This window comes from Pinus tabuliformis, chromosome 7, assembly GCF_031772625.1.
Source record: "Pinus tabuliformis cultivar Carrire ecotype Pingquan chromosome 7, CPIR1, whole genome shotgun sequence".
In the NCBI taxonomy this organism is placed as follows: Eukaryota; Viridiplantae; Streptophyta; class Pinopsida; order Pinales; family Pinaceae; genus Pinus; species Pinus tabuliformis.
In genome coordinates this window covers 409,986,379-410,011,022 of record NC_142293.1, presented here as the reverse complement: position 1 = coordinate 410,011,022, position 24,644 = coordinate 409,986,379, and the positions used below count along the sequence as shown (strand labels likewise).

At 39.1% G+C, this 24,644-nt stretch overlaps 1 protein-coding gene across 2 annotated transcripts in view; it reads right to left on the bottom strand.

Moving 5' to 3' along the window:
* Positions 1-10,903, bottom strand: part of LOC149247695 (RNA pseudouridine synthase 1-like) — a 111,453-nt gene extending 100,550 nt beyond the window's left edge. Inside the window, exons 1-2 of one of the 2 annotated variants that reach the window (XM_089458277.1) lie at positions 10,795-10,903; positions 10,374-10,681 (exon numbers count right to left, since the gene is read on the bottom strand). In XM_089458277.1, coding sequence (XP_089314403.1) covers positions 10,374-10,674 — 301 coding nt within the window. In that variant the 5' untranslated portion in view covers positions 10,675-10,681; positions 10,795-10,903. The other variant, XM_089458276.1, reaches the window with a different exon arrangement.
* Between the last annotated feature and the right edge of the window lie 13,741 nt (positions 10,904-24,644).

The following is a 24,644-nucleotide window of genomic DNA, read 5'->3' as shown; positions in this document are numbered from 1 at the left end:
AAGGTTGAAGGTCTCTATCAAGTTGGAGGAAGTCCTTTGGGAGTAATGCCTTGTGATACTTCTCTTCAATCCGAATTATGGCACCAAAGATTTGCTCACCTTCATTTCAAAGCCTTACCCGATGTAAGGAAGATGGTCACAGGGATGCCCGAATTCAACTTAAATCATGAAGGTGTTTATCAGGGATGTGAACCTGGAAAACGTACAAGGGGTCCATTCCCCTCAAGTGTGACTCAAACCACTAATATTCTTCAATTGATCCATTATAATCTATCAGGTATGTTGCCCGTGACATCTGTGGGTGGATATTTGTACTATGTTATTTTTGTGGATGACTTCTCTCACAAAACATGGATCTATTTCTTAAAGAAGAAGGATGAAGTATTCAAATGGTTCCACTCCTTCAAAGCCTTGGTCGAGAATCAAATAGGGAAGAAGATCAAAATATTGAGGACCGATAATGGGACCGAATATGAGTCAAATGAATTCAAAGACTATTGTAGAGAAGTTGGCATTAAGAGGGAGACCACTACTGCATATACTCCTGAACAAAATGGTGTTGCCGAAAGGAAGAATCATACTATCATAGAAGCCACCCGTGCTATGCTACATGATCAAGGTCTTCTAAAGTTCTTATGGGGAGAAGTTGCCAACACCGTTGTGTATGTCCAAAATAGATGCCCACATCAAGCTTTGGACTTCAAGACACCCAAAGAAGTTTTCACCGATAAGAAACCTAATGTTTCTCATTTTAGAATTTTTGGTTGTCCTATATATTTTCATGTGTCGAAAGAGAAAAGAAACAAACTAGATGCATCTGGGAAGAAAGGAATGTTTGTGGGCTACAGTGAAACTTCGAAGGCATATAGAATCTATGTGCCTGGTCAAAGGGAAGTGGAATTAAGTCATGATGTCACTTTCAATGAAGATTCTGCTCTTAGAAAGATCTGAGATCTTCCTATTCCAAGGAAGGACAATGATGATGTTGATGTAGAAAAGCAGGATGAACCTTCGTCCGATGAACCGATGCCCGATGTTGAAGGTTCGATGGATCCCATTGATCCACCTCCTAGTGAGCCCTCTACTTCAAGAAAAAGACCTTTGTGGCTCAAAGATACTCTTGAAGATGCTGAGAAACATATTGCACCAAGGGGACATTTCGTGAAAGCAAGAAGTCAAATAGGTACCAAGGGTACTTAGCTGCCATGAGTACCATTGTACAATTTGAGCCTTGTACATTCGAAGAAGTCGTGAAGCAACAGTTTTGGAAGGATGCGATGAATGAGGAATATGAGTTGATCATGAAGAATGATGTCTAGGATGTGGTTCCTAGACCCAACAACAAGTCAGTGGTCACTTCGAAATGGCTCTACAATATCAAACATGGAGTTGATGGGAGTGTTGAGAAATTCAAGGCCAAATTTGTAGCTCGAGGCTTCTCTCAAAAGGAAGGAGTAGACTATGATGAGATATTTGCACTGGTTGCTTGATATACCACCATCCGTTCGATCATAGCCCTTGCTGCCTAGCAAGGATAGAACCTACATCAGATGGATGTCAAAAATGTCTTCTTGCATGGTTTGCTTAAGGAGGAAGTATGTGTGGAACAACACGAGGGCTTCGAGGTTCAAGATCGTGAGACACATGTATGCAGGTTGAAGAAAGCCCTCTATGGGTTGAAGCTAGCCCCTGGGGCTTGGTATGAGAGGATCGATAGCTATCTTATGAAGTTGGGATTTACAAGAAGCGATGTTGACCCGATACTTCAAGGTTGAAAAGGACAAACCTTTCATTCTGGTCCTTTATGTGGATGATCTCTTTCTGACAGGTGATGACCCTCTCATTCATCAATGCAAGAGGGAGTTGCCTTCCAAATTAAAGATGAATGACCTAGGACTGATGCATTATTTCCTAGGGTTGGAAGTCTGGCAAAACCCAGGTGAGATTTCCCTTTCTCAAGGAAAAGACATTGTGAAGCTACTTGAGAGATATGGGATGGTGGACTACAAGTCCATGACTACTCCGATGGAACTCAACTTTAAGAAGCTATGTGGAAGTATTGTTGGGCCTGGATTAGCAAACCCTACCGAGTATCGTCAACTTGTGGGGACCTTGATGTTCTTGGTCAACTCTCGTCCTGACATATGCTTCGTCGTGAACACGTTGAGTCGATTTATGGTTGAGCCTCATCACATTCATTGGATTGCTGCTAAGAATCTCTTGAGATATCTCAGGGCACAATCCACTATGGTCTGAGATACACTGTTGGGAACTTGAAGCTACATAGATATTCAGATGTTGACTGGGCAGGCAATGTGGTGGATCGTAAGAGCACATCTGGTTGTTGCTTCTCTTTGGGGTTTCCTTCTATATCTTGGATGAGCAGGAAGCAGAAATCGGTTACACTAAGCACCGCCAAGGCTGATTACATTGCTGCAAGTATGGCCAGATGGGAAGTTGTTTGGTTGAGGAAGCTCTTCAGTGAGCTATTTGAGCACGTGTTGGATACCACCGTGATCTTCTGCGACAACCAAAGTGGGATTCGCCTATCAGAGAATCTTGTGTTCCACGACCACTCCAAAAACATTGATATCAGGTACCACTTTATCCGGGATATGGTACAACAAGGAGCAATAAGGCTCCAACACATTAGAACAGATGAGCAGGTCACAGACATTCTCACGAAGCCTTTGGGGAAGGTCAAATTCTTAACCTTCTGAGAGAGACTTGGAGTCGTGGAACGACCCTCCTATGAGGGTCCCATATGAGTTGGACATAGAGCTCTGGGAACTCCTAGGGGCTTGGGGTACTTCTTGGAGCTAGCTATGAGCGACCATAGGGTGAGTGGTTCACCTTCCCCTACATTTGACATATGCATAGGATGAGTGGTTCACCTTCTCCTATGGCATATGAGCAGGATGAGTGGTTCACCTTCTCCTGTTGATGCCCAGCACACGTCCTACCCATAGAGTCCGAGACACATGGGAAGTACCTCTCATCTAGCCAATGAGCTGAGAAAAGATGGTTAGGGACCATAGCACTACCGATGGACGCATCGTGTACTGTGCCGTACTCCCTATGACTAGGATGCATCGTGTTCAACAACTTGATCTAGGATCAAGGACTGACTTCTATCAGTGGAGAGCGATGTCATATTATGACTCACTCTCGATCACTTCTTCATTATTACTTCATGGTTCAACAGAGCAAAGCAAGGCAGTAGAGGATGACAGGTTGGCATGATGATGTCAGATGGATTGGGAAGTGGAATTCTCCCTAGTTGAAAGGGAGTGTTAAAATTGGCAACTAGAGCCAACTTCCACCTTAGGACAGCTCATGTGATGGAGATGATTATTGCATTGGATTCCTCTTTTCGAGAGGTACAATTTTGATATAAAGATCATCTCATTCTGACAAGTAGAAATGGGATTTTGAATTTATTCTTTCTCATGGTCAAATTATCAAGGTCGGCCTCAATGAAATGTAGGCTCATGAAGCCCAATGGATGTGTCTCCTCACCCTTAACGAATTGTATAAATAGGAGTGACCCTTCTCTCATTTGGACATCACTCATCTCATCACATCATCTTCTCTCTCCTCTCTTGATTGGTTCGTACAACTTGGAGGCTCTCTTCTTCGCACATGTGGAAGGAAGGCAGATTTCTAGAGGCCGAAAATTTCAGAGATTAGGGTAGCGTTGACCAGCGTTGACTTGGGCACTTTGACCTTGCGTTAACTTCTGTTTTGGGGGCAGAATTTCAATCTTTGCAGGCCACATTCTTTGGCATGAAATTTGAGGTGATTGGGGACTATTTGACCATGTTGACTGTTGCGTTGACTTTCTTATTTGATCGCATAATTACAACAGAGTTTGAATGGGTTGACCGAGCTTGTTTTGGGTTGACTTTGACCCTCTTTGGAGGCTGCATTTTTCTATTGTTCACTGAGCTACTTGGAGGACATTTTGGAGCTGCTTTTACCACCGTTGACTTTTTGGTTAGGGCTGCAGTTGACTGCTGATTTGACAACACTGTTTTTGGCATGTAATTCTGATATTTGTACTCTCTCTCTCTCTGCTAAGCTATTGAAGAATAATAAGAAGATTTGATCAAAGGGTTTCCCCACATTGGGGTTTGTCCCTGGCATCTGTCATATCTTGTGTCCTCTTGTCTTGGCTTGTCTTCTGCACATGTTTTTATGTTCTATCTGAATTTACTGTCAATGTGTTTAAGTTAATGCGATTGCTACTAGAAATAATTGGAAATTGTCATTGGGTTGATAAGGAACATTGAAGTAAATTGTGCTAAAGCATAGAACATAGTATATACCATTGTTATAAAAATTAACAGGAGAAGCTGTGAACACAGTTGTCTATGTCCAAAATAGATCTCCTCACCATGCCCTAAACAACAAGACTCCTAATTGGCAGCAATAAATAAATAAATAAAGCCTCTTGATCATGTGCAACTGACTTGAAAGTTTGATTGGCAACCTTTTATATTCTTCAATAAATTCCTTTCCTTCGAATTCTAGATCAAGTCCTTCATTGACATGGCCAAAGGTCAAAAATCAATAGCCTTCATAATGACATGCCTTTCGTGCATGCCACACACTCATTATTTATTGGTCATTACATTTCAAGTTGTTTCCCAAGTGAAGCTTGAGCCCATTTGATGACATGGACAAATAACACATGTCATCCTTCAATTTGTCCAATAGCTTGGCTTAATGTAGGAAATCAACCTAGGATGGGTTTAACCCTCTAGTACAATTCAGTCTTGAGTGGGATTACCCCAATGAAGAGGTGGACAACTCCTAGGAGTCTCCAACTATTACGAAAAACCTCTATTGCAGTCAAGCTTCCAATAGGGTTACCCTAGTGGAGTTGTGGCAACTCCAAAATATTCCCAGGATAAAGGCAATCTTATGCTAAGACTTGCATGAGAATACACCACAATGGAGTTTCGAGCAACTCCAAGAAATCCCATTTACCAAGGCAAGGCCTCTAGTGTCATTGAGCCTTAGGCAAGATTACCACATATACAAACCAAGGCAGTCCCAACAAATGCGTGTTGCTCTAATCTTTTGAATGAATAGGATGTCGCTACATGTCCTATGTTGACAACATTCATAAGACTCAAATTTATACATAAACATATGTAAGTATGTATGTAAGAGAGAGGGAGATGTATTTGGTGCATGAGATTTTGCTCAAAATCAAGGATGCTCCTACAACAAGATTGGTCCATGAGTTTGACATGAAGGACATTAGTGTTTAGCAGTTTGTTGATGAAATCGTCCTTGAATAAAGGAAGTACACCTTGAATATTTTGAAAAGATTTTGAAGTATAGAAGGAATCAGTGATCTTGATTTACATTCCTTTGGATTCCCAAGTGATCAACATTATAACAAAGCCCTTAGCAGAGGAGAAGTTCAAGAAGGATACCTGGTTTGATGGAGCACATGTTCCTAATAAAGAGTGTTAATTTTGCCTTGTTGCTCTAAATTTGTTCTACCTTAATCTTTAGTTGGATAAGCACTTGGTGTGGGAGCTCTTCATTCTTCTTTAATTTGTTGAACATTCAAGATGTGTGGTTTGCTCTTGCTAGAGAAAGGACATGCTTGTATGGAATGTTAACTTCTAAATATGATGCCTGATCTATTTCACATAGCAATTATTTTATATCTAAAAATTTATTTAACCGGTAAATTAATTTGTTGAACTGTTGATAATAAACACACTAGTATTTTAACTTTTCACAATAAATTTGTAGTGGAAATTACTCAGAAAAATCAATCACAAACAACACATAAATTTGCCCAATCAAATCTTCCTTCACATTAATTTATCTCGAAAATTTAGGGCTTATACCCACAAAGAAAATACACAAAAATTACAACAATTGTTGAACCAAGAAATGGCCCACTATTTTTTAAGCCTAGAGAAAAATCGACCTCTGGAGAACAACTTGGCCCTAGTAAATTCTTGGCCTATACCTACAAATTTTGGGCTCCTTCTAACTGTTGGTTGCACCTTATAATTCTCGACCTACCTAGTAAATTCAGCCTCCCCTCTCACAATTTTTGCTAGCTCAGATTTTTGGCCCCCCTCTCTAAATCTCAGCCTTCTCACTCAAATTCTCAACCTTCACAACTTTCCTCTCCAAAAAAATCCTGATGCACACTTTTCTCTTTCTCTTTAGTCACTTGAACCTCTCACTCCTTGAGAAAATCTCTCCGTCAATTACAATATTTTGTCTTCATCCTCTCCCTTAGACTCCCTTTATAAATTCTCATTGAGCCAAATCCCTACTCTCCAAAGTGATAGAGGGCTAGGATTAAATCCTAACTCACTTAGATCAACAGTGGAGATTAGATTTAAGTCACTTAAATAATTACATTATTTATCCATAGAAACTTTAGCCCAATAACCAATATTAATCAATAGATTAATTAATGTGTTTTTCCTAAGTTAAGGCTTTGGAAAGAAATCATATACTTGTTCCTCTCGATAAAGCACCTAAAGAGGACCCCCCCTACAAGTTAGACACTTAACCTATGAAGACCTTCTGATGCTACAAACATCAACACTCACTCCTAGCAAGGAAAGGATTCTCCACCACTCCCAACTTGTCCATGTAGAACACAAACATCCCCTTCACTAGGAGCTTGGTGCAAAAGTCTGCCACCTGCTTATCTGTGGAAATGCAACCTCACAACACCCCTTTCAACCCTGTCTCTGATGAAATGGTACCTAATCTATATGTGTTTGGAACTATCATGAAACACTAGATTCTCCAAGAAATTAATGCAACTTTGATTATCACAGCAAATCACAGTCGACCCCATCTCAAGATCAAATAAGCCTATGAGCATTTTGCAAAGCTATATGGCCTCATAACTCGCCAAACTCACAGCCATGTACTCAACCTCTGTTGAGCTAAATGTTATGGAATTTTGCTTCCTACTAAACCATGAGATCATAGTTGACTCCAAACTAAAATAGTAACCCAAGTATTCTCCCTATCCACTACACTCCCAACCCAATCTAAATTTGTGTAGCCTTACAACTACACTCCACCAATCCTGACGTACCTGAGCCCATACTCCATTGTACCTCTTAAGTACCAGAGTACATATTTCATTGCCACCTAATGTACCCTCCTAAGCTCCACCATAAACTAGCTTAGGGTGTTCACAACAAAACAAATATTCGGCCTCGTGTTGACCAAATACATCAACGACCCCATCAATTGCCTATACCATGTGGGATTTGTTGAAAATTTTGGATTTCCTTCACAAATAATTACTTCCAATGATTTTCTTCATTGTTTATCTTGTGTTACTTCATCATTAAGAAATTATACATAGGAATTCTTCAACATTAAAACAATAATGCCAGTAAAAACATGAAGAGACAGCCAAACACAAGAAACACAGAATTTACCCTGGGAAAACCCCAAACCAAGGGAAAACCCAACAACCTTTTCTTAGAGAAATTTGTCCATTCAAAAAGAGATACAATCTGAATTTTCCAGTGAAAACAAATCAAATTGACCAATGATCAAACAAAGATAAAATTCACCCACTTGAAATTTCGGCCTCCTGAAGTTTCAGTCTCCTGCATCAAATTTCAACCTCTTCTCTCTACCTCAAATTTCATCCTCTTCTTTCCTCAAATTATGCCTCAAACTTGTCCTTATGATGATCTGAAATAAGCTTGATGATCCGAAATAAGCTTCATATGATCTGAATTGGATGTCCAAAAGATGAGGTCGAAGTGCCTTGATATATAGTGATCAAGGGAGCCCAAACGGACACGTCCCTTGGGCTGGGCTGACTTGGAGCTGAATTTACAATTTTGGAGGCATAAATTCATATTTTTGAAAATTCAAATTCCACTTATTCTAAAGGGAACTTGAAGCCAATTTATATTTGTCAATTTTGGAAGGATAATACGAATTATGAAGAACGACCGAAGCTACAAAATTTCAACACTCCCTCTTAGCTAGGGAGGTATTCATAATGACTTCAACAGATGCTCTCTTGTTGAAAAAAATTCTCTATTCCAAGAAAAGGTTGAATGAATCCATCCACCACATGTTCAACACCAAAACCATGTGGAAAGAATCTCGCATCATAATCAAGCACGAGCTCAACCTACTAGCCAAACCCCATGGCAAGACTAAAGTGTTCTCAGAGGTCTCTCAACTTCTTTAGCCTATGGCCATCTCTACAAAGCCTCTACTCCCTTTTAGGTACTCATTAGAGGCACCAAGACAACTCTTCTCATATAAGCAAGACTTGAATCAAGTTATTAGAGAGGACATATAAAGACTATACAACCAAACTACATTGATTGCACCTTAAAACTCAAAGATGGCCTTTTATTTGGAGCATGTGTTGGCCGTGAGGGATAACCTCTCTACATCATTGTATGCCTAGTGAATGCACGCCCTCAAGATTCCTCTAGGTCAATTTCAAGTGGGACCTCTAAGATATTTGGTTAAGAGCAATCACAATCTAAGAGGTCTAAAAGGATATACTAACTTTGACACCTACATGAACTTAAGACAAATATACATCTTATTTTCTAGCATCCCCTTTATTACAAGATCATCGATAAATATAAGTGCTTATTCCAAGATTCAAGAGGATGTGTTTCCACCTTCTTCTATTACCATGATCAACAATTCCTTGCTTTCATTGTGACAAAGGTTTTCAAGTATAGATCTCAGTGTTCATAAGTCACACCTTGCCTAAAGACTCTTATGAGGATCACCTCATACTTGTTGGTTGCCCTCTCTAAGAGAAGCAACAAAGGATAGTTAGAGACCCAAGATACCTCAAAGCTCAAATTAGTGATATCTTCTATCTCCTCTTGACCCCATCCCCCCCAAGGAATTGATCGACTTCTTCAAATCTTAGCCCATACACCACCATACTAGAAAATAAATCAAATCCAAACAGCCCTAGCATCGAGCTCTGCCACCCCCATTAGCATACCTCTATTACTACTCATCAAGTTTAGTCTATCAATAGATTCTTCCCATCGGTCTCAAATGTTAGGAGAGTTGATCTCACCCATTATGGTGCCCATCATGGATCAGGTAGCCATCACACACTCAGTCTTGGCCACTCCCTAGAGGATATCATTTGCCGTTACATTGGCCCTTCCACAATGCTTGACGGCTCCAACAACAAGCTTACCACTCAATCTCCTTGCTCATCCTTGGCTGCCAAAGCCAATTGGGCTTGAGATCCTCTCTTTTGCTCAATACCAAGATTTTTGAAGCCTCGCAGTGTCTAGCACTTCTATTATCCCAACGCATCATCTTGTACTCTTTCTTAGCTCTTTTACTTAATCATTCTTTAGCTAGACATCTAGCAGCTAGTCTCTAGTGAACTCTTAGATTTTGGATCTTATTATCTTTCTATTTTTAGCAATGTTCTACGAGATGCCTTGGTACTTCCACCTTGTACCAACACTAAAAAGTTAAAACATTAAATGTACTTTTTTTAGTCCATTTGACCTACTTCTGTGATATTCTATTGAACAATAATAAAATTATCTTATATTATCTTATCCAACTCACCTCTCCACAAAATGATCCAAGACCACTTAACAAAGAAGGGAGTAGGGAAATGGTAAAAGCTCATTAGTATGTCTCTGCATGCCCTTAAGAGAAGGCATACCCTACTTGTAGAAGCATCGCCTCATTGTCTTATGCCCATCATTGATATCAATCTAAGTAGGAATAATTCCAATAGTGCAATGCTTGTTTTCAACAATGTTCTTGCCATATTTTTTCACAGGAGTTTTTGGGGCGTTTCACCACCCACTTTGACTCTGTACGTTAAGTGAGCTAATTCCAATCGTATTAATGTTCAATCTCCTTTTTAAGTACTTCATCAAGCTCTAATACGTAGAATCAGAGCAGGGTTATGTTGCTGCTTATAAAGGCTGTACATTTTTTTTCTTAGTACTTCATCCAAGTTTAACGTTAGAATCAGCTCTAAGTTGAAGCAGGATTGAGAAAACCTAAACTTCCGCCATCTCTCCCAGCTCGTGTTCGCTCCAGACCCCATTTTCCAAATGGTTCAAATTCATGGGGATATTTGGTGTCTGGCGCGTTATAATTGAACCCGAGATCTGCGAAGCTACCATCAAGCAAACACAGGTTGGTCTATACCTTGGAGAATTATTAAACTCTCGTTTTCGTTTAGTCCCGAGTTGTCTATAGAGGAAACTTGGTGCCATGTATCCAGGCTTTTGAATACGACCAACTTGTTTAAAAGTAAACCTCTAAACTTGGCGAAGATACAACAGAAAAACCAAGCAAAATGACTTCACCAAAGCACGAAAACCAACCTGCAGAGCTCGGGGAAGAAGCCAGCAGCTCTGGAATTGACGATAAAACATGCTCACAGTAAACACCTGAGGGTTTGTTGACCGCGATCATCCATTCATCTTCATATATGAATTCCTTTCTCGATAGAGCAGGGCCTGCTTTAACAGCCGCTTCTGCGCGCATTGCCCTGTCGTATTCAACCTGCCTCGAAAGTTCGGGAGGAGCCTGTGACAATGGCTTGGGAAAATCTTCATTCTCCGGGACTGTCTCAGACTTCATATGGCTATTTGAAGAAGTTTGTCCGTCCCCAGTTTCTTCCATGAATTTCCTGCGGAAAACGGAATGCGGAATATGTTTTGAAGCAATTGCAAAACGATTACGAGCCAACGAAAGTAAAAAGACAGTGTGACTAGCGGTATTATTGGGATTTACGAGCCTGACCATTGCGTGGAAGCGTTGAATATATGAGTGCAAGTTCTCCTTTACCATTTAAAACCCTTGTTGCCCTGTTGTCCTTGCGATACCAGGGAACATAGAAATTAGTTTTTTAGCTAACCATTCTAATAAATTAGTTGAATTTAGTTTTTTATTAGTTGACTTTGGTTGAATTTGGAAAATTTGCTATGTTTCTGTAAAAAGTAATTTTACGGACAAAAAATCTTAATTCATTGTGGATAATATCACATAACAATTCTGGGTCTGGAGTATGCCCTAAAACTGCTTCTGCTTGGCTAAGAGCTCGTCTTCCTCGGACGTAAGGAAACAGGTTAACGGCCCAAGACCCAGAGGCATCTGGCAGGAGTGAAAGCCTGCTCCCTTACGGACCACCAGCGGGTTATTTCAGGTGGCGTGGTTTTCCTTGATAACAGTGATGTGTCAACTGACATTTGCGGATAGCAGCCAGAGATGGCTGTCCTCACTGTTGGTTTGACAAACTGAGTTTGATAGGGTTTTCCACCTTTTGAAAAAAAAATAAAAAAAATAAAAAATAAATAAAAAAATATCACATAACAATTCAGTAATATTGTTGTTTTTGTTTTTGTAAAATGTAATATTTAGGAAAATATTGTAAATAAAGTAATTAGTTTATTTATTTTTTACCAACAATGTTATTTAACATGTAATATTTATGATAGTATTGTAAATAAAGTAATATTTATGATAATATTGTAAATAAAGTAACTGGTTTACTTATTTTGCATAAATGAAAATCTAAAAAAAATTGATTGGTTTATTTTGCAAAATGAAATTCCAATTTTTATATTGGGGAAGACTTGAAAAGACTAATTTCATGTGGCCAAATGTGATTGGTAAAAAAATATAGATAAAAATATATTATTTTAAAAATACAACAACAAAAAAGTTAAGTGGTATATGACAAGTGGGTGAATATTTATGTGCTAAAATGTATTTAAAAGTAATAATAAAGAGCATAACAGGTGTCTTGTGTTTTACAGGGCTTTGAAATGAAATCGTTGTACACTGGCATGTTTCTTCCACACTATATGTGTTCATGCTAATAAAGATTATTGTTTCAAGAAGAACATTCATGATCAAATCTCTCTCTCATAGTTAACTAAAAGTAGTGTTTAGTTAAAGTAAAGCTAAGCAGCACACTAATAAAGATTATTGTTTCAAGAAGAACATTCATGATCAAATCTCTCTCGAGTTAATTAAAAGCAGCATTTAGTTAAAGAAATCTAAGTGAAAAGTATTTAGTTAAAGTAAAGCTAAGCAGCATTTCACTTTAGGTGTGGGAGTGAACATCAAAATTTAATTAAGAAAATTTATATTTTATGCATTTAAGAATAATGATGATGAAATTAGTGGTATTAACATAACTTGAACATTCAATATATCTCTTTGATTGCAGAGTGGACATTTTGGGATTCAACGTATAAATGTAGTGTTAAGAAGTGGAGTTGCATTTGCAAAATGCATGGTCATGTAGCATTTTGAAAAGAGTTGCGAAACTTGTTCAGGGGTAGAGTTGTAGAAAAACATGTAGAAGAAAAATACAAAGATTAAAGTTTGTGAAGTCGTCAGCGAAAAAAGAAAAATATAGAAGAGTGAAAGTGGTAAGTACATGTTTTTTTGTTTGCAAAGTGTTTATTTTCAATGTGTTTGAAGTTGAATCATATTTTGCTGGTTTTTTTGTGCTTTGTTTTTCGTTTGTTTACATGTGTTTGTTAGTTGGGAACCTAGTGTTGCTTGATTAGAAATTTGCATTGTGCATGAATTAGATAGCATTTATTTGGAGATAGGCCCTTTGAGGGGAAATATGATGATTCTCATTTACTTATATAGAAGTATAGTTCTCAAATTCATGTTTTCTCGATTCATCTACTCGATATTAAGAAGTTGGCTTTTCTACTATTGGTTATGTTGTTGCCGGATCTTTAACTGGTACACGGAAGTGTATAGCATGATTTATTTGTCTATCAATAACTGTATCCGTTTGTTTTTGTTTCAAGTTATATGGAATTTAGTTGACATTTATAGAATATAATCACAGTCTAAGTGACCATACTAATAGGTTATGTTTTTAGTTCTTTTGATGTGTCTTTTGATTGTTGTATGTTAGAAGTTTATGTTTTCTTAGATAATTGTGTTAGGATTTGTAAGATTTTCCGAAGCGGGACACAGTTTATCTATTGTTTGTATGCATTTTTTAGTTTGTTTCAAGTTACATAATGTGCATTAGTTTATGTATTTGAAATTACATGTATTTGGTAGTGTGATGCAGGAAAGTGTTCCCTCTGCAGACAGAGGCAACCCCTCTAGCCCTAGAGTGGGTCTAGTCACAAAGAAGGACAGATCGACAATAGCTTTCCTTAAACAGTCATAGTTGGAGGCCTACCTCAACCGGTGGTCGATGGAGTTCCGTTGCGCTGCTCCAACTTCCGCTTCCTTCTCCTAATGAGTAATCAACCTAAAACAATGCAAAGGAAATACAACAAAGCACGTAACTGGAACAACAATGATCTATTTACTCACAAAGTCAAGAATTCATGAGCTATCAAGTACATTACATACAAGACATAGGAAAACATCATTGATTGCATTAATAATGAAATAAGAGTAAGCTTACAACCAAAGTCTTGACGTCACAAGCCTTCTCAAAAGGGTCCAACCAGCATGTTCCTCAAGCATTCACTCTTTGAAGATGGATCTCCCAACATACAAGTCTCTCTCACTCACAAGTTTTACACAAGATTAAGGGCACTTCACAACCTTCCTCAAGCTATCAACAATCCCACACTTGTCACACTCACACCAGCTATCTAGCAAACTCACAAACACTAACAGCACTGCTCCACTAGCCAACTATCAGCAACCATTCCAAAAACTATCCAAAAACTAGCAGCACATAGCAATGGTGAGAGTTTAAATAGGAGAAGGAGTCTCCATGAAAGGTGGAAGAGTGAGCTTATCTCCAAGGAAGGTAGCACAAATGACGGAACAACCACGCCAGAGAAAGGAGGGCGACATAAACTAGGCCAACAACCAGGTCTGGAGTCATTTGGAAGGCCGACTGTTGGAACAAATTCGCCCAATCTGGATCATCGCGGGCACATAACTGATCTTCTGCGCTAACATCGCTATTGAATAACGTAGCTAGTCAGGTCATCGCCGAAGAGTACAAGCGAATTCGCGTTGGCACGTAAAATCGGACCATCGCCGGAATCAGGTGTACTTCCGTTATGGCAGCGCTTCCGGATTGTTTAGGAGCGCACTTCAGCGTGTTTATTTAGCCAATAGACGCGATGAGGCAAAAACCTTTGGAAAAGTGGGTCATTTGGCAACATCATAGAGCATTTGTCTAATATGAGCATGTATGACTTGGACACATGACACAGTAGGAAGACTGGGATGAAGACAGTGACAAATTACTGTGTAACAGATGCCCCCTAAAGTATGAAGCCCGAGAGAGAGGGAGGGGTGAAATGCTTTACGAAACTGGCTGAGTTGTAACACCATCTGGAAGAACCTGCACGCAAGTACAACTGATATCTCTGATAATGAATTACATGTAGTCTAGGCATGGGCGCAGCCATCCAAAAGACATACAAAATAGGTCTGTGGTATGGACGTAGCCATCCAACTAATGAGACCATGATGATAATAAAGGTATGGTCGCAGCCATCCATCAATGAGTCATGTAATCATAAACCAATCCACGCAGCCCGAACATGTGTAATCTGAGTTCGGGGTCTTGAACCCATTCGATCATAGTACAGATTCTAGCATGCGAATAGATGTGCTGAGGTCGAGCATGATAGAAAGTCGCTTGATTACCGGTCAATGATGGAAACCGTTAACAAGCGCGAGAGAAACCACCAATAATGCCAATGGTTCTCAAGGCACTGTCTAGCACAATCCATGAAGTGTGAAAAAGGAACTGAAGTCGAACACTCGTGGAATCACCCAATTGACGACCAATGATAAAAGTTGACCGTCAGGTGCGAAGAACTTGCCATTGAGGCATGCAAGCTCTAAGGTACCAAAGGGGATCTCTAGATCAATCTCTTGGATAATGAGCTAATGTCAACAGGAGACGACCCGTCGCAGGAGGGCCATAATGTTTCCCCCATCAACGACATGAGATAAGGAACAAGTGGTAGATGGTGAAACAGAGTATCAGAGGAGAAGGCGAGGGTGTAAACTGCAGAAGGATTATACTCTTGAACATGTCGGTGACACGACTCTGGAGGGGGGTGGCAGCATTCAGGCACCAAGGGATCATAGGCTCAAAAATGACAACATGAATCAGATGGAATGAGACTAGAATGATAACCCAAACCTGCGGAAGGCCAGATGATGATGTATGGATGTCCCAACCCGGCAAAAAGCAAAAGTGTTGATGTTCAAGAGTGACTAGCTGCCATAGACAATCAATGATAAACCTGTTGTTGAGCCCAACCTAGTAATAATTTAACGATCCCTAGGAAGGAGAAGCTCAAGTCTCGTCATGGTGACGAGTCTAATGTCGTCAGGGTTTAACGAGTCCGACATAGGTAAAACTCGAAGTCTTTTTCATGTTTAGAGAGTTTGAAAAAGACACGGAAAAGAAAACTCCAGGGGGGTCCTTTTTCGTAAATTTGTGTCTCTCGAGCCCGAAAAAGTATAAAACGATACTCGAAAGAACCGCCCAACCATTACGATCGAGGAGTACTTTTCGTAACTAGTGACTTCGACCCGAAAAAGTAGAAAAGCGGTCGGAAGCACGTCGTTTCGGAACCAATAACGAGCTTGAAACGACAAAGGCTCGGCAATCTTTTTGTGTTTACACGGTCGGAAAAGAGCTTAAAGTCGACCGCCTCTTATTTCTTTTAACGAGTCAAGAGGAAAAACTCGGCAATCTTTTCGTTTTTCGAGTCGGAAAAGAGCTGAAAGTAGACCTCCATTTTTATTTTCTTTAACGAGTCAAAAAGGGAAAAATACTCGGCAATATTTTCATCTTTTACGAGTCAAAAAAGAGCTTAAAGGAGACTCGTCCTAGAGGAACGAGTGGTATAAAGAGTAACAACTGGTTCCGACAATAGTGGAACTACTCAAAACATGTAATGGTCAAGAGGCTAGCTAATAAAACCACTCATCGCTACAGTTCCTCAGGAAATGATAAACAACCAAGTGAAAACATATGATTAGCCAAAGAGATGGTGGTGATGGAATGAAACAACCAAGGCTCATCTAGCAGAATTCAGCAGATACAAATGGCAATCGCGAGGTGTAAATCAGCTATGGGTTCATTTTTACACAAGCTTGAACCATGGAGAACTTTGCTTGGTTTCGGTTTCATGTTTACACAAGCATGAAACGAAAAACTATGCATGTTATAAGTTCGCATGCCCCCAGCATAATGACGCAAATCGAGGTACATGCCCCCCAAGCTTCATTGCATTCAACGAGGTGGATGGAATGAAGGTTCACATTCGAGACCTTGGAAAGACTTGACTTGGATTTTACGAGATCTTAATCAAAGACTCGATTTGGAAAAGGAGGAGTTGTTTCATTTGTTAATGAGGTTTACACGGTATTAAGAACTTTCTGCAAGACTCCTTGTTTCATTTTTTAACGAGGTTGACATAGGAACAAACGATCCTCGTGATTCCTTGTTTCATTTTTTAACGAGCTTGACACAAGATCGGGAACTATGCTCAAACTCCTATTCATGGGCCACACGAGAACATGGCTCCCAAGAGGTCTTCACGGGATGGAAGAGACGCACTCTGGGAGGAATACATGTCATGATGCACCAATGACAAATCGGGTTCCAATGCCCCCAGTACATGATGTACAAGACCATCTGCATGATCAGCAGCAGATGTGGAGACGGAACGGGTAGCCACATAATTGACCTGTGGCAAAGAAGGTACTGCTTGCGAGCAAGAACTGATAGGGGACGATGGCTGCATAGGAGGCACCGGGGGACTGAAGAACGATAATTGATCTATGGTCACCATTCTTCCATCATGTGGAAAACAAACCACATGGAAAAGTGAAGAGACGAGGGCCCCCATGGCATAAACATAGTCACGTCCAAGGAGAAGACTGAAATCTAAATCAACTTGGACAACCATGACGTCTATATAGACGGTTTTGCCCCCCAAATTAACAGGAATCTTTGGGAGGATCCCTAAAGGTTCATTGGTTCCTCCGTCAAACGCTAACAGATTCTGTGTGACTGGCACAAGCTGTGGGGAGCCCAAAGCTTGCCAAGTAGTGGAAGGCATAAGATTGACAGATGCACCCTCATCCAAGACAGTGCCAGGTACTGCCTTATCATAGGCATGTACTGTAATCTGGAAAGGCACATGGGATGGAAGGCGGAATGTAGTCAAATGACTCCAGTCGAAGGAAACGACTGAACTACTTGGTGGGGGAATCGTATGATTGCCCCCCTGCTCTACAGGAACCGAAGAAGGACTCTCGTGATCAGCAGGGATAGGAGGGTCATTCTCGGACTCAGGAGAATCTGACAAGATGAGAAGAACATGAGCATGACACTCTTCCGAAATAGAGTGATCAACAGGTGGTGAACCTAAGTTGACACTCTCCCCGACCAATGGTTGGTCTGGAACAGGCTTAGCACAGCCAGGCTCGGAAGGAGGAGGACGGACAAGAGAAGAATCTAAGTCAATCTCTTTGTCAATCGGGAGAGGGTCTGAAGAGAGCCTCTGATAACCAACGGGAAGTTGGGGTGAAGAAGCTGTAAGACTTTCCAAAACGGCGGAAGCTTTATCCATGAGCGGACAAAGGTGAAGGGGATGGTTGCCTTCACATAGCCTACAGGGGAATCGAATCTTCCCTTTCTTCTTACCGTTGCCAGTTGATAGGGTAGCATCGCCATGAGCTTCAGAGGACAATGAGGGACGAGCCAGATCGTGAGACCATACTTCTAAGATCCTAGGAATGCCAAGACAATCATGAAGAAGATGGTCACCCTTGCACAATTTACAAGGAAACTTAACCTTCCGTGAAGGAGCAAAAGGTGGTTCGACCTGAGATGTACTCGGAGCAGTAACTGCACAGGTGGCCTTGCATTTATCGGACTTCTTCTTCTTCTTCTTAGTCTCCTGGTTACTAGATGTGAAACTTTCACCAGGCGAAGGAGGAGAGGAGGAGGAAGAAACAGGGGAAGAAGGTGTAGGCTCAACCTTGGAATCATCGTGTCATGGTTCGAACGAAGTAGACGGTGGAACAGGAGTTATGACACTCGAGACCACCGAGGTTGAAAATAACCATACGGGCAAACCGATGGTTAACCCAGGCAAAGACAATGTTGCCATATACGAAGCACCGACATTTCCAAAAGAAGGAAATGGACTAGGATTCCCATCTGGGGAAAGACCTTGGTCGGTAGACTCGGGGAATGTTGCCATCAGGAACGAGCCTGAAAACACTCGAACTATAATGAAGAACTCTAACTGTTACCAGGAATATTTCGTGGGCAAATAAATTTTATGACATAGGAACAAAACTTGACCTTTTCATGTTTCAAGAGTCGAGAAAAGGACGAAAAGGTGACTCTATCTCTTTCGAGGTTTAATGAGCCTGAAAGGACAAGTGCTTAGATGGACCTTTTCTTTTAAGGAGTCCGAAAAGGAATGAAAGTGACTACTCTGGAGAACTAGGCAAAAGGTTTACTAGACAAATCCATAAAACTGCATATACACCTTGGCAGTCATATGAAAACCAAGGACTTTCCGTACGGCAGTCAATCTTCCCGAATGTTGTGTTCAGTGCGTTACGACTTGTAAGGTGGCAGACACGGCTTCCTAAGGATAAAGGATGATAACCTAGTGGGGTCTCCCAACATATACTCGACGGTACATGGGAGCGCAATTCCGTACTAGACCACTATTGAGTCACAAAAGGAGGAATCACCCAACCTTGAGTGGAAACAAAAGTGACTAGGTTTAACGACGCCGGAGCATGCCTCTAGCCTAGACCTCTAAATAGTCGTTACGTTCCAATGCATTGTTAGGTTTATTCAGTTCATTTTAAAGTTGATCTTGGATTATGTTTCAGTTTTCAGGCCTTACCATATGTATATCAAAAACCTAGGATGCAGCTAGAATGAGTAAAGCATCTTTCATTTCGATGAACACCTACTTATAGAAGGGTAGAGAGATCATTCCCAAACCAAGAAAACCAAGACAACAAAGCAGTCACTTAATGAAAATAGACATCAATTCCTAAAGTGCACGGGTACTACTAATGAGAGATTCAATCATTCGCTTTTCAATATGCAACTTGAAATGCAAATTCACTTTCACTTTCGTAGACTACATGAATGCAATTCTTTTGATTTTGATGTCTCTTAAATATAAAAGAAACCAATAGGCAATAAACAAATGTGGACAAACGGTTGATCCAAACAATTGTAATTTATGTCCGGGTAGTGAAGAGAAATCGAATCAATGCCGAGATTGGTCCAATAACAATCACTAAACAATCAACCAAAAGTAAGCAAAAGGGAAGGCTCAATCAAACCAACAAGTTGCGAACGAATCTTTGAGCAAACAAGCAACCAAGCCAAATTGATCCAAAAGACTTGAAACAATGAAACTAGGTCACAAAGCAAAAAAACAAGATTCATTCAACAAAGCTCACGAGAGAGTGCCTCAACCTATAAACAGTGAAAAACAAGTCATCAAACAAGTGAGAACAGCAAGGGACTAGCAAGACTGATGGATTCAGGAGGCAGAATTGAAAAAATCAATTCTACAGCAATCAACGCGAGTGATACAAAATCAACAAGCGCTGATAGAGAACACGCCGCAGCAACAGAGCGATGTCAGCGCGAAAGTACACGACTTTTCCGCGATGGTCCGATTTACGAAACCGTTGCGACTGTTAAGCGTAATTAAGTGATGAACAGGATACTACAAAAGGGGTGACGTGATGACAGCGCGACTGTTAAATTTAAATCTGCGATGATGCTTAAAACAGTAACAAGCGAACCAAAAACTCCCAAATCAAAGACAATCAATCCTTTAATCAGAAAGGGCGTTTCCCAGATTAGGCCAGAAAACTCAGAAGACTGGTAACTAATCCCCAAAACTTCAAAAGAGACCAAAACAAAAATCAAGACAAGAGTAAACAAGAAAAGAACAAAGGCCAAAGATCCCCAGCGGAGTCGCCAATTTGTGATGCAGGAAAGTGTTCCCTCTGCGGACAGAGGCAACCCCTCTAGCCCTAGAGTGGGTCTAGTCACAAACAAGGACAGATCAACAATAGCTTTCCTTAAACAGTCATAGTTGGAGGCCTACCTCAACCGATGGTCGATGGAGTTCCATTGCGCTGCTCCAGCTTCCGCTTCCTTCTCCTAATGAGTAATCAACTTGAAACAATGCAAAGGAAATACAACAAAGCACGTAACCGGAACAACAATGATCTATTTACTCACAAAGTCAAGAAGTCATGAGCTATCAAGTACATTACATACAAGACATAGGAAAACATCATTGATTGCATTAATAATGAAATAAGAGTAAGCTTACAACCAAAGTCTTGACGTCACAAGCCTTCTCAGAAGGGTCCAACCAGCATGTTCCTCAAGCATTCACTCTTTGAAGATGGATCTCCCAACATACAAGTCTCTCTCACTCACAAGTTTTACACAAGATTAAGGGCACTTCACAACCTTCCTCAAGCTATCAACAATCCCACACTTGTCACACTCACACCAGCTATCTAGCAAACTCACAAACACTAATAGCATTGCTCCACTAGCCAACTATCAGCGACCATTCTAAAAACTATCCAAAAACTAGCAGCACATAGCAATGGTGAGAGTTTAAATAGGAGAATGAGTCTCCATGAAAGGTGGAAGAGTGAGCTTATCTCCAAGGAAGGTAGCACAAATGACGGAACAACCACGCCAGAGAAAGGAGGGTGACATAAACTAGGCCAACAACCAGGTCTGGAGTCATCTGGAAGGCCGACTGTTGGAACAAATTCGCCCAATTTGGATCATCGCGGACACATAATTGATCTTCTACGCCGACATCACTATTGAATAACGTAGCTAGTGAGGTCATCGCCGAAGAGTACAAGCGACGTCGCGCTGGCACGTAAAATCGAACCATCAAGGGAATCAGGTGTACTTCGGCGATGGCAACGCTTCTGGATTGTTTAGGAGCGCACTTCAGCACGTTTACTTAGCCAACAGATGCAATGAGGCAGAAACCTTTGGAAAAGTGGGTCATTTGGCAACATCAGAGAGCATTTTTCTAATATGAGCATGTATGACTTGGACACATGACACAGTAGGAAGATTGGGATGAAGACAGTGACAAATTACTATGTAACAGGTAGGCTTGTTAGTCTACTTTGGTGGAGTATGAAACATCAATTTAGTTAGCAGTAGTATAGTAGTGTAAAATATAAGCCAGTGCTTCAATTAACATTAATACAATATAGTCTAGTGTAAGTGATCTCAGGAGTAGGTCTTATTCTTCGTTTTGATATGTGTGTTTTGTGATTTCTGAATGTTAAAAATCCATGTTTCCTTAGGTAATTGTGTTAGGGTTGGTAAGATTTTTCGAAACAGGAGGCACTTTATAAAATTGCTTCATCGGTTTCAAATTTATGTTTTATGTTTATATTTGTGGCTATGGACATGGTCACTGAGCAGGTGACAATGACCTAGTCAGCTTGAAGTAAGGTAGTTGAGGCTACCGAAATGGACTAAGTCGAGTCTATTCAACTTATAGAATGATATCAATCATAAAATTGTTTGAGACAAGTTAACAAGAAATCAATTTGAAATGCATGGATGACAATAACTTCAAACTAATATCTGAAATTATTGTTGTCTGTTTTCCAAGTCTAGGTACCTAAGCTGACTTTCACAATGCGTTTTTACATTCAATATTTTATTTTTAGTTCACCTTGTGTAGAGCAATGGAACTTGTCCTTTTATGTCAGCGATTCCTCACATATTTTAGTTCCACATATAGTCATGAACCACATTTAGTTGCACACGTTTTATCCATTTGATGTATAAGAGTCACATTTAGTAATATAGTCATGATTACAATGTTAAGGACAAAAATGGATAATACAGATTCTATGTTTTTCTTTTGGACTTACCTTGTGCAAAGTAATGAAACTTACACTTTTATTTCTGCACTTCGGCACATGTCTTTGTTGCATTTCGGTTCGACATTTCTTTGTTTTGTATAGACTTTAACTGCGCACAAAATTTTGTTATGAATTTGAAATGCATGAATAACAGTAACTTAAAAGTAATATATGAAATTATTAATCTTTGTTTGATGATTACATTATTGTTGTATGTCTTCTAAGACTAGGTATTTGGTTCAACTTTTACAATACGATTTTAGATTCAATATTTTCTTTTGGGTTCACCTTATGCGCAATAGTGGAATTTATCATTGTATGTTCGCACTTGCGCACATGTTTTAGTTCCACATATAGCCATGAACCACATTTAGTTCCGCATATATTATCCATTTCATATACGTAATATAATCATGATTGTAATCTTAAGGACAAAAATGGATAGTAGATTCAATATTTGTTTTTGGACTCACCTTGTGCGAAGTTGTAAAATTTTACCTTTTATGTCTGCACTTCTACACGCACATATTTGTTGTGTACGAATTTCAATTCACAACATCCAACAATTTTAAACGATGTGCCATGAATTAGTGTCGGGGAATTAGTTCTAGAGTGATGTGGTTTGAAACTTTGTGTTGTTATCACGTGGCAGAACATAACTCTACCACATGCCACCAATTTTCCGTCAAATCAACGTATATAACTTTGTTATTGTTTAAGGCCTAAGTCCTTCCACTTCTACAAGTAGGACTTGAGTGCCTGTTAAATGACAAATTCTTGTTTGTTGAATATTGTTAGTTCGTGGCACCCAACAATTTTAAACGATGAATTCGTGTCAGGGAATCAGTCTCGTTATGTGGACTCAAATTCCATGCTGGTATCACATGGCACCTCATAACTTTGCCACATGCCACCTATTTTCGGTCAAATCACTGTATATAAATTTGTTATTGTTTAAGGCCTAAGTCCTTCCATTCTCACGATGGGACTTGAGTCTCTATTAAAATCTTAAATGACAAATTCTTGTTTGTTGGTTATTGTAAGTTCGCAACACTTAGAAATGTTTTCCAAGTGTAGGTAGATTCAATATTTGCTTTTGGGTACACGTTGTGCGGAGCAGTAGAACTTCCTTTTATGTTTGCCTACACATGAATTAAAGTAACTATAAACTAATATCTGAAATTATTCAAGTTTGTTTTCATGAGTGCATTATCATTGTATTTTTTCGAAGTGTATGTATATGGGTTGCCTTTTACAATACAATTATAGATTCAATATTTTCTTTGAGTTCACCGGGTGTGGAGCAGTGGAACTTATACTTTTATGTTGCACTTCAACTTATACTTTAGTTCTGCACGTCTTTGTTGCGCATATATTTCAGTTCAACATGTCTTTCTTCCATATAAACTTTGTTTGCGAACAAAATTTAACTAGTATAATATTATATGTTAGAGATCTATGTATTCTTAGGTAATTGCATTAGAATTGGTAAGATTTTTTGAAGTGGGAGACTTAGTTCACAAGTCCAAGGAACATAGTTTATAAAACTTCTTCAGCAAAGTGTCACACATCCCAACTTTGGCAGCTCCATCAATATTTTTATGTCTGCAAACTTTTCAAAAAAACATATGTTAAAAACCCAAGGTTATATAAGTATTCAAACCACATTATATAATCTATAATTCAAGGCATCTTGGCATTGACACAATGCAAAATTATCTTATTTTATCTAATGTGAATGAATGACAAGATATTTTGGTGAACATTATCACTAGTTGAGATTCGTATTCAAAATGAATAAGAGAATTAGAATGGCATTAAACAATGTCATAGCTATGAAACAACTTTGTTCTTACTATAATTAAAATTTGTGGTGTGGGACAAGCATGTGAAGCGGCAACTATGTGCAGAGGGAAGCTTAAGTCTCTATTCTACATATTTTCCTTCGTAGACATTTCTCTTTGCACCTTTTGCTTCTGCACATTCAAATGTTGTTTTTGTATGCAAAAACAAGTGTTGCATTTAGCTTAGTTTCTAATGAATAATTTTGAATTGATATGTTCTAAATCAATTTAGAAAAATTGAAGTTCATAACTTTGAATTATACATATATACATATGTATATATATGTACATATATATGTATATATATACATATATGTATATACATATATATGTATATATATACATATATGTATGTATATATATATATATATATATATGTATATATATATATATATATATATATATATATATATATATGTATACACACATATGTATATGTATATATATATAAGGGTAAAAGCATCATGTAGTATGTATATAATTATAAGAAGGACAAGTCATGACAAATATGTGGATCACAATCTAATAAATAATAGTTACACTGATACATATATTACAAAATAAGTAACTTTATAATTGTATGTTTTCCAAGTGTAGGTAGATTTAATATTTTCTTTTGGGTTCACTTTGTGCGATGCAATGGAACTTTATATATATATATATATATATATATATATATATATATATATATAGATAAGGGTAAAAACATCATGCAGTATGCATATAATTATAAAAGGACAAGCTCATGACAAATATGTGGATCACAATCTAATAAACAATAGTTACACTAATACAAATATTACAAAATAAGTAACCTTATAACTGTATGTTTTCCAAGTGTAGGTAGATTCA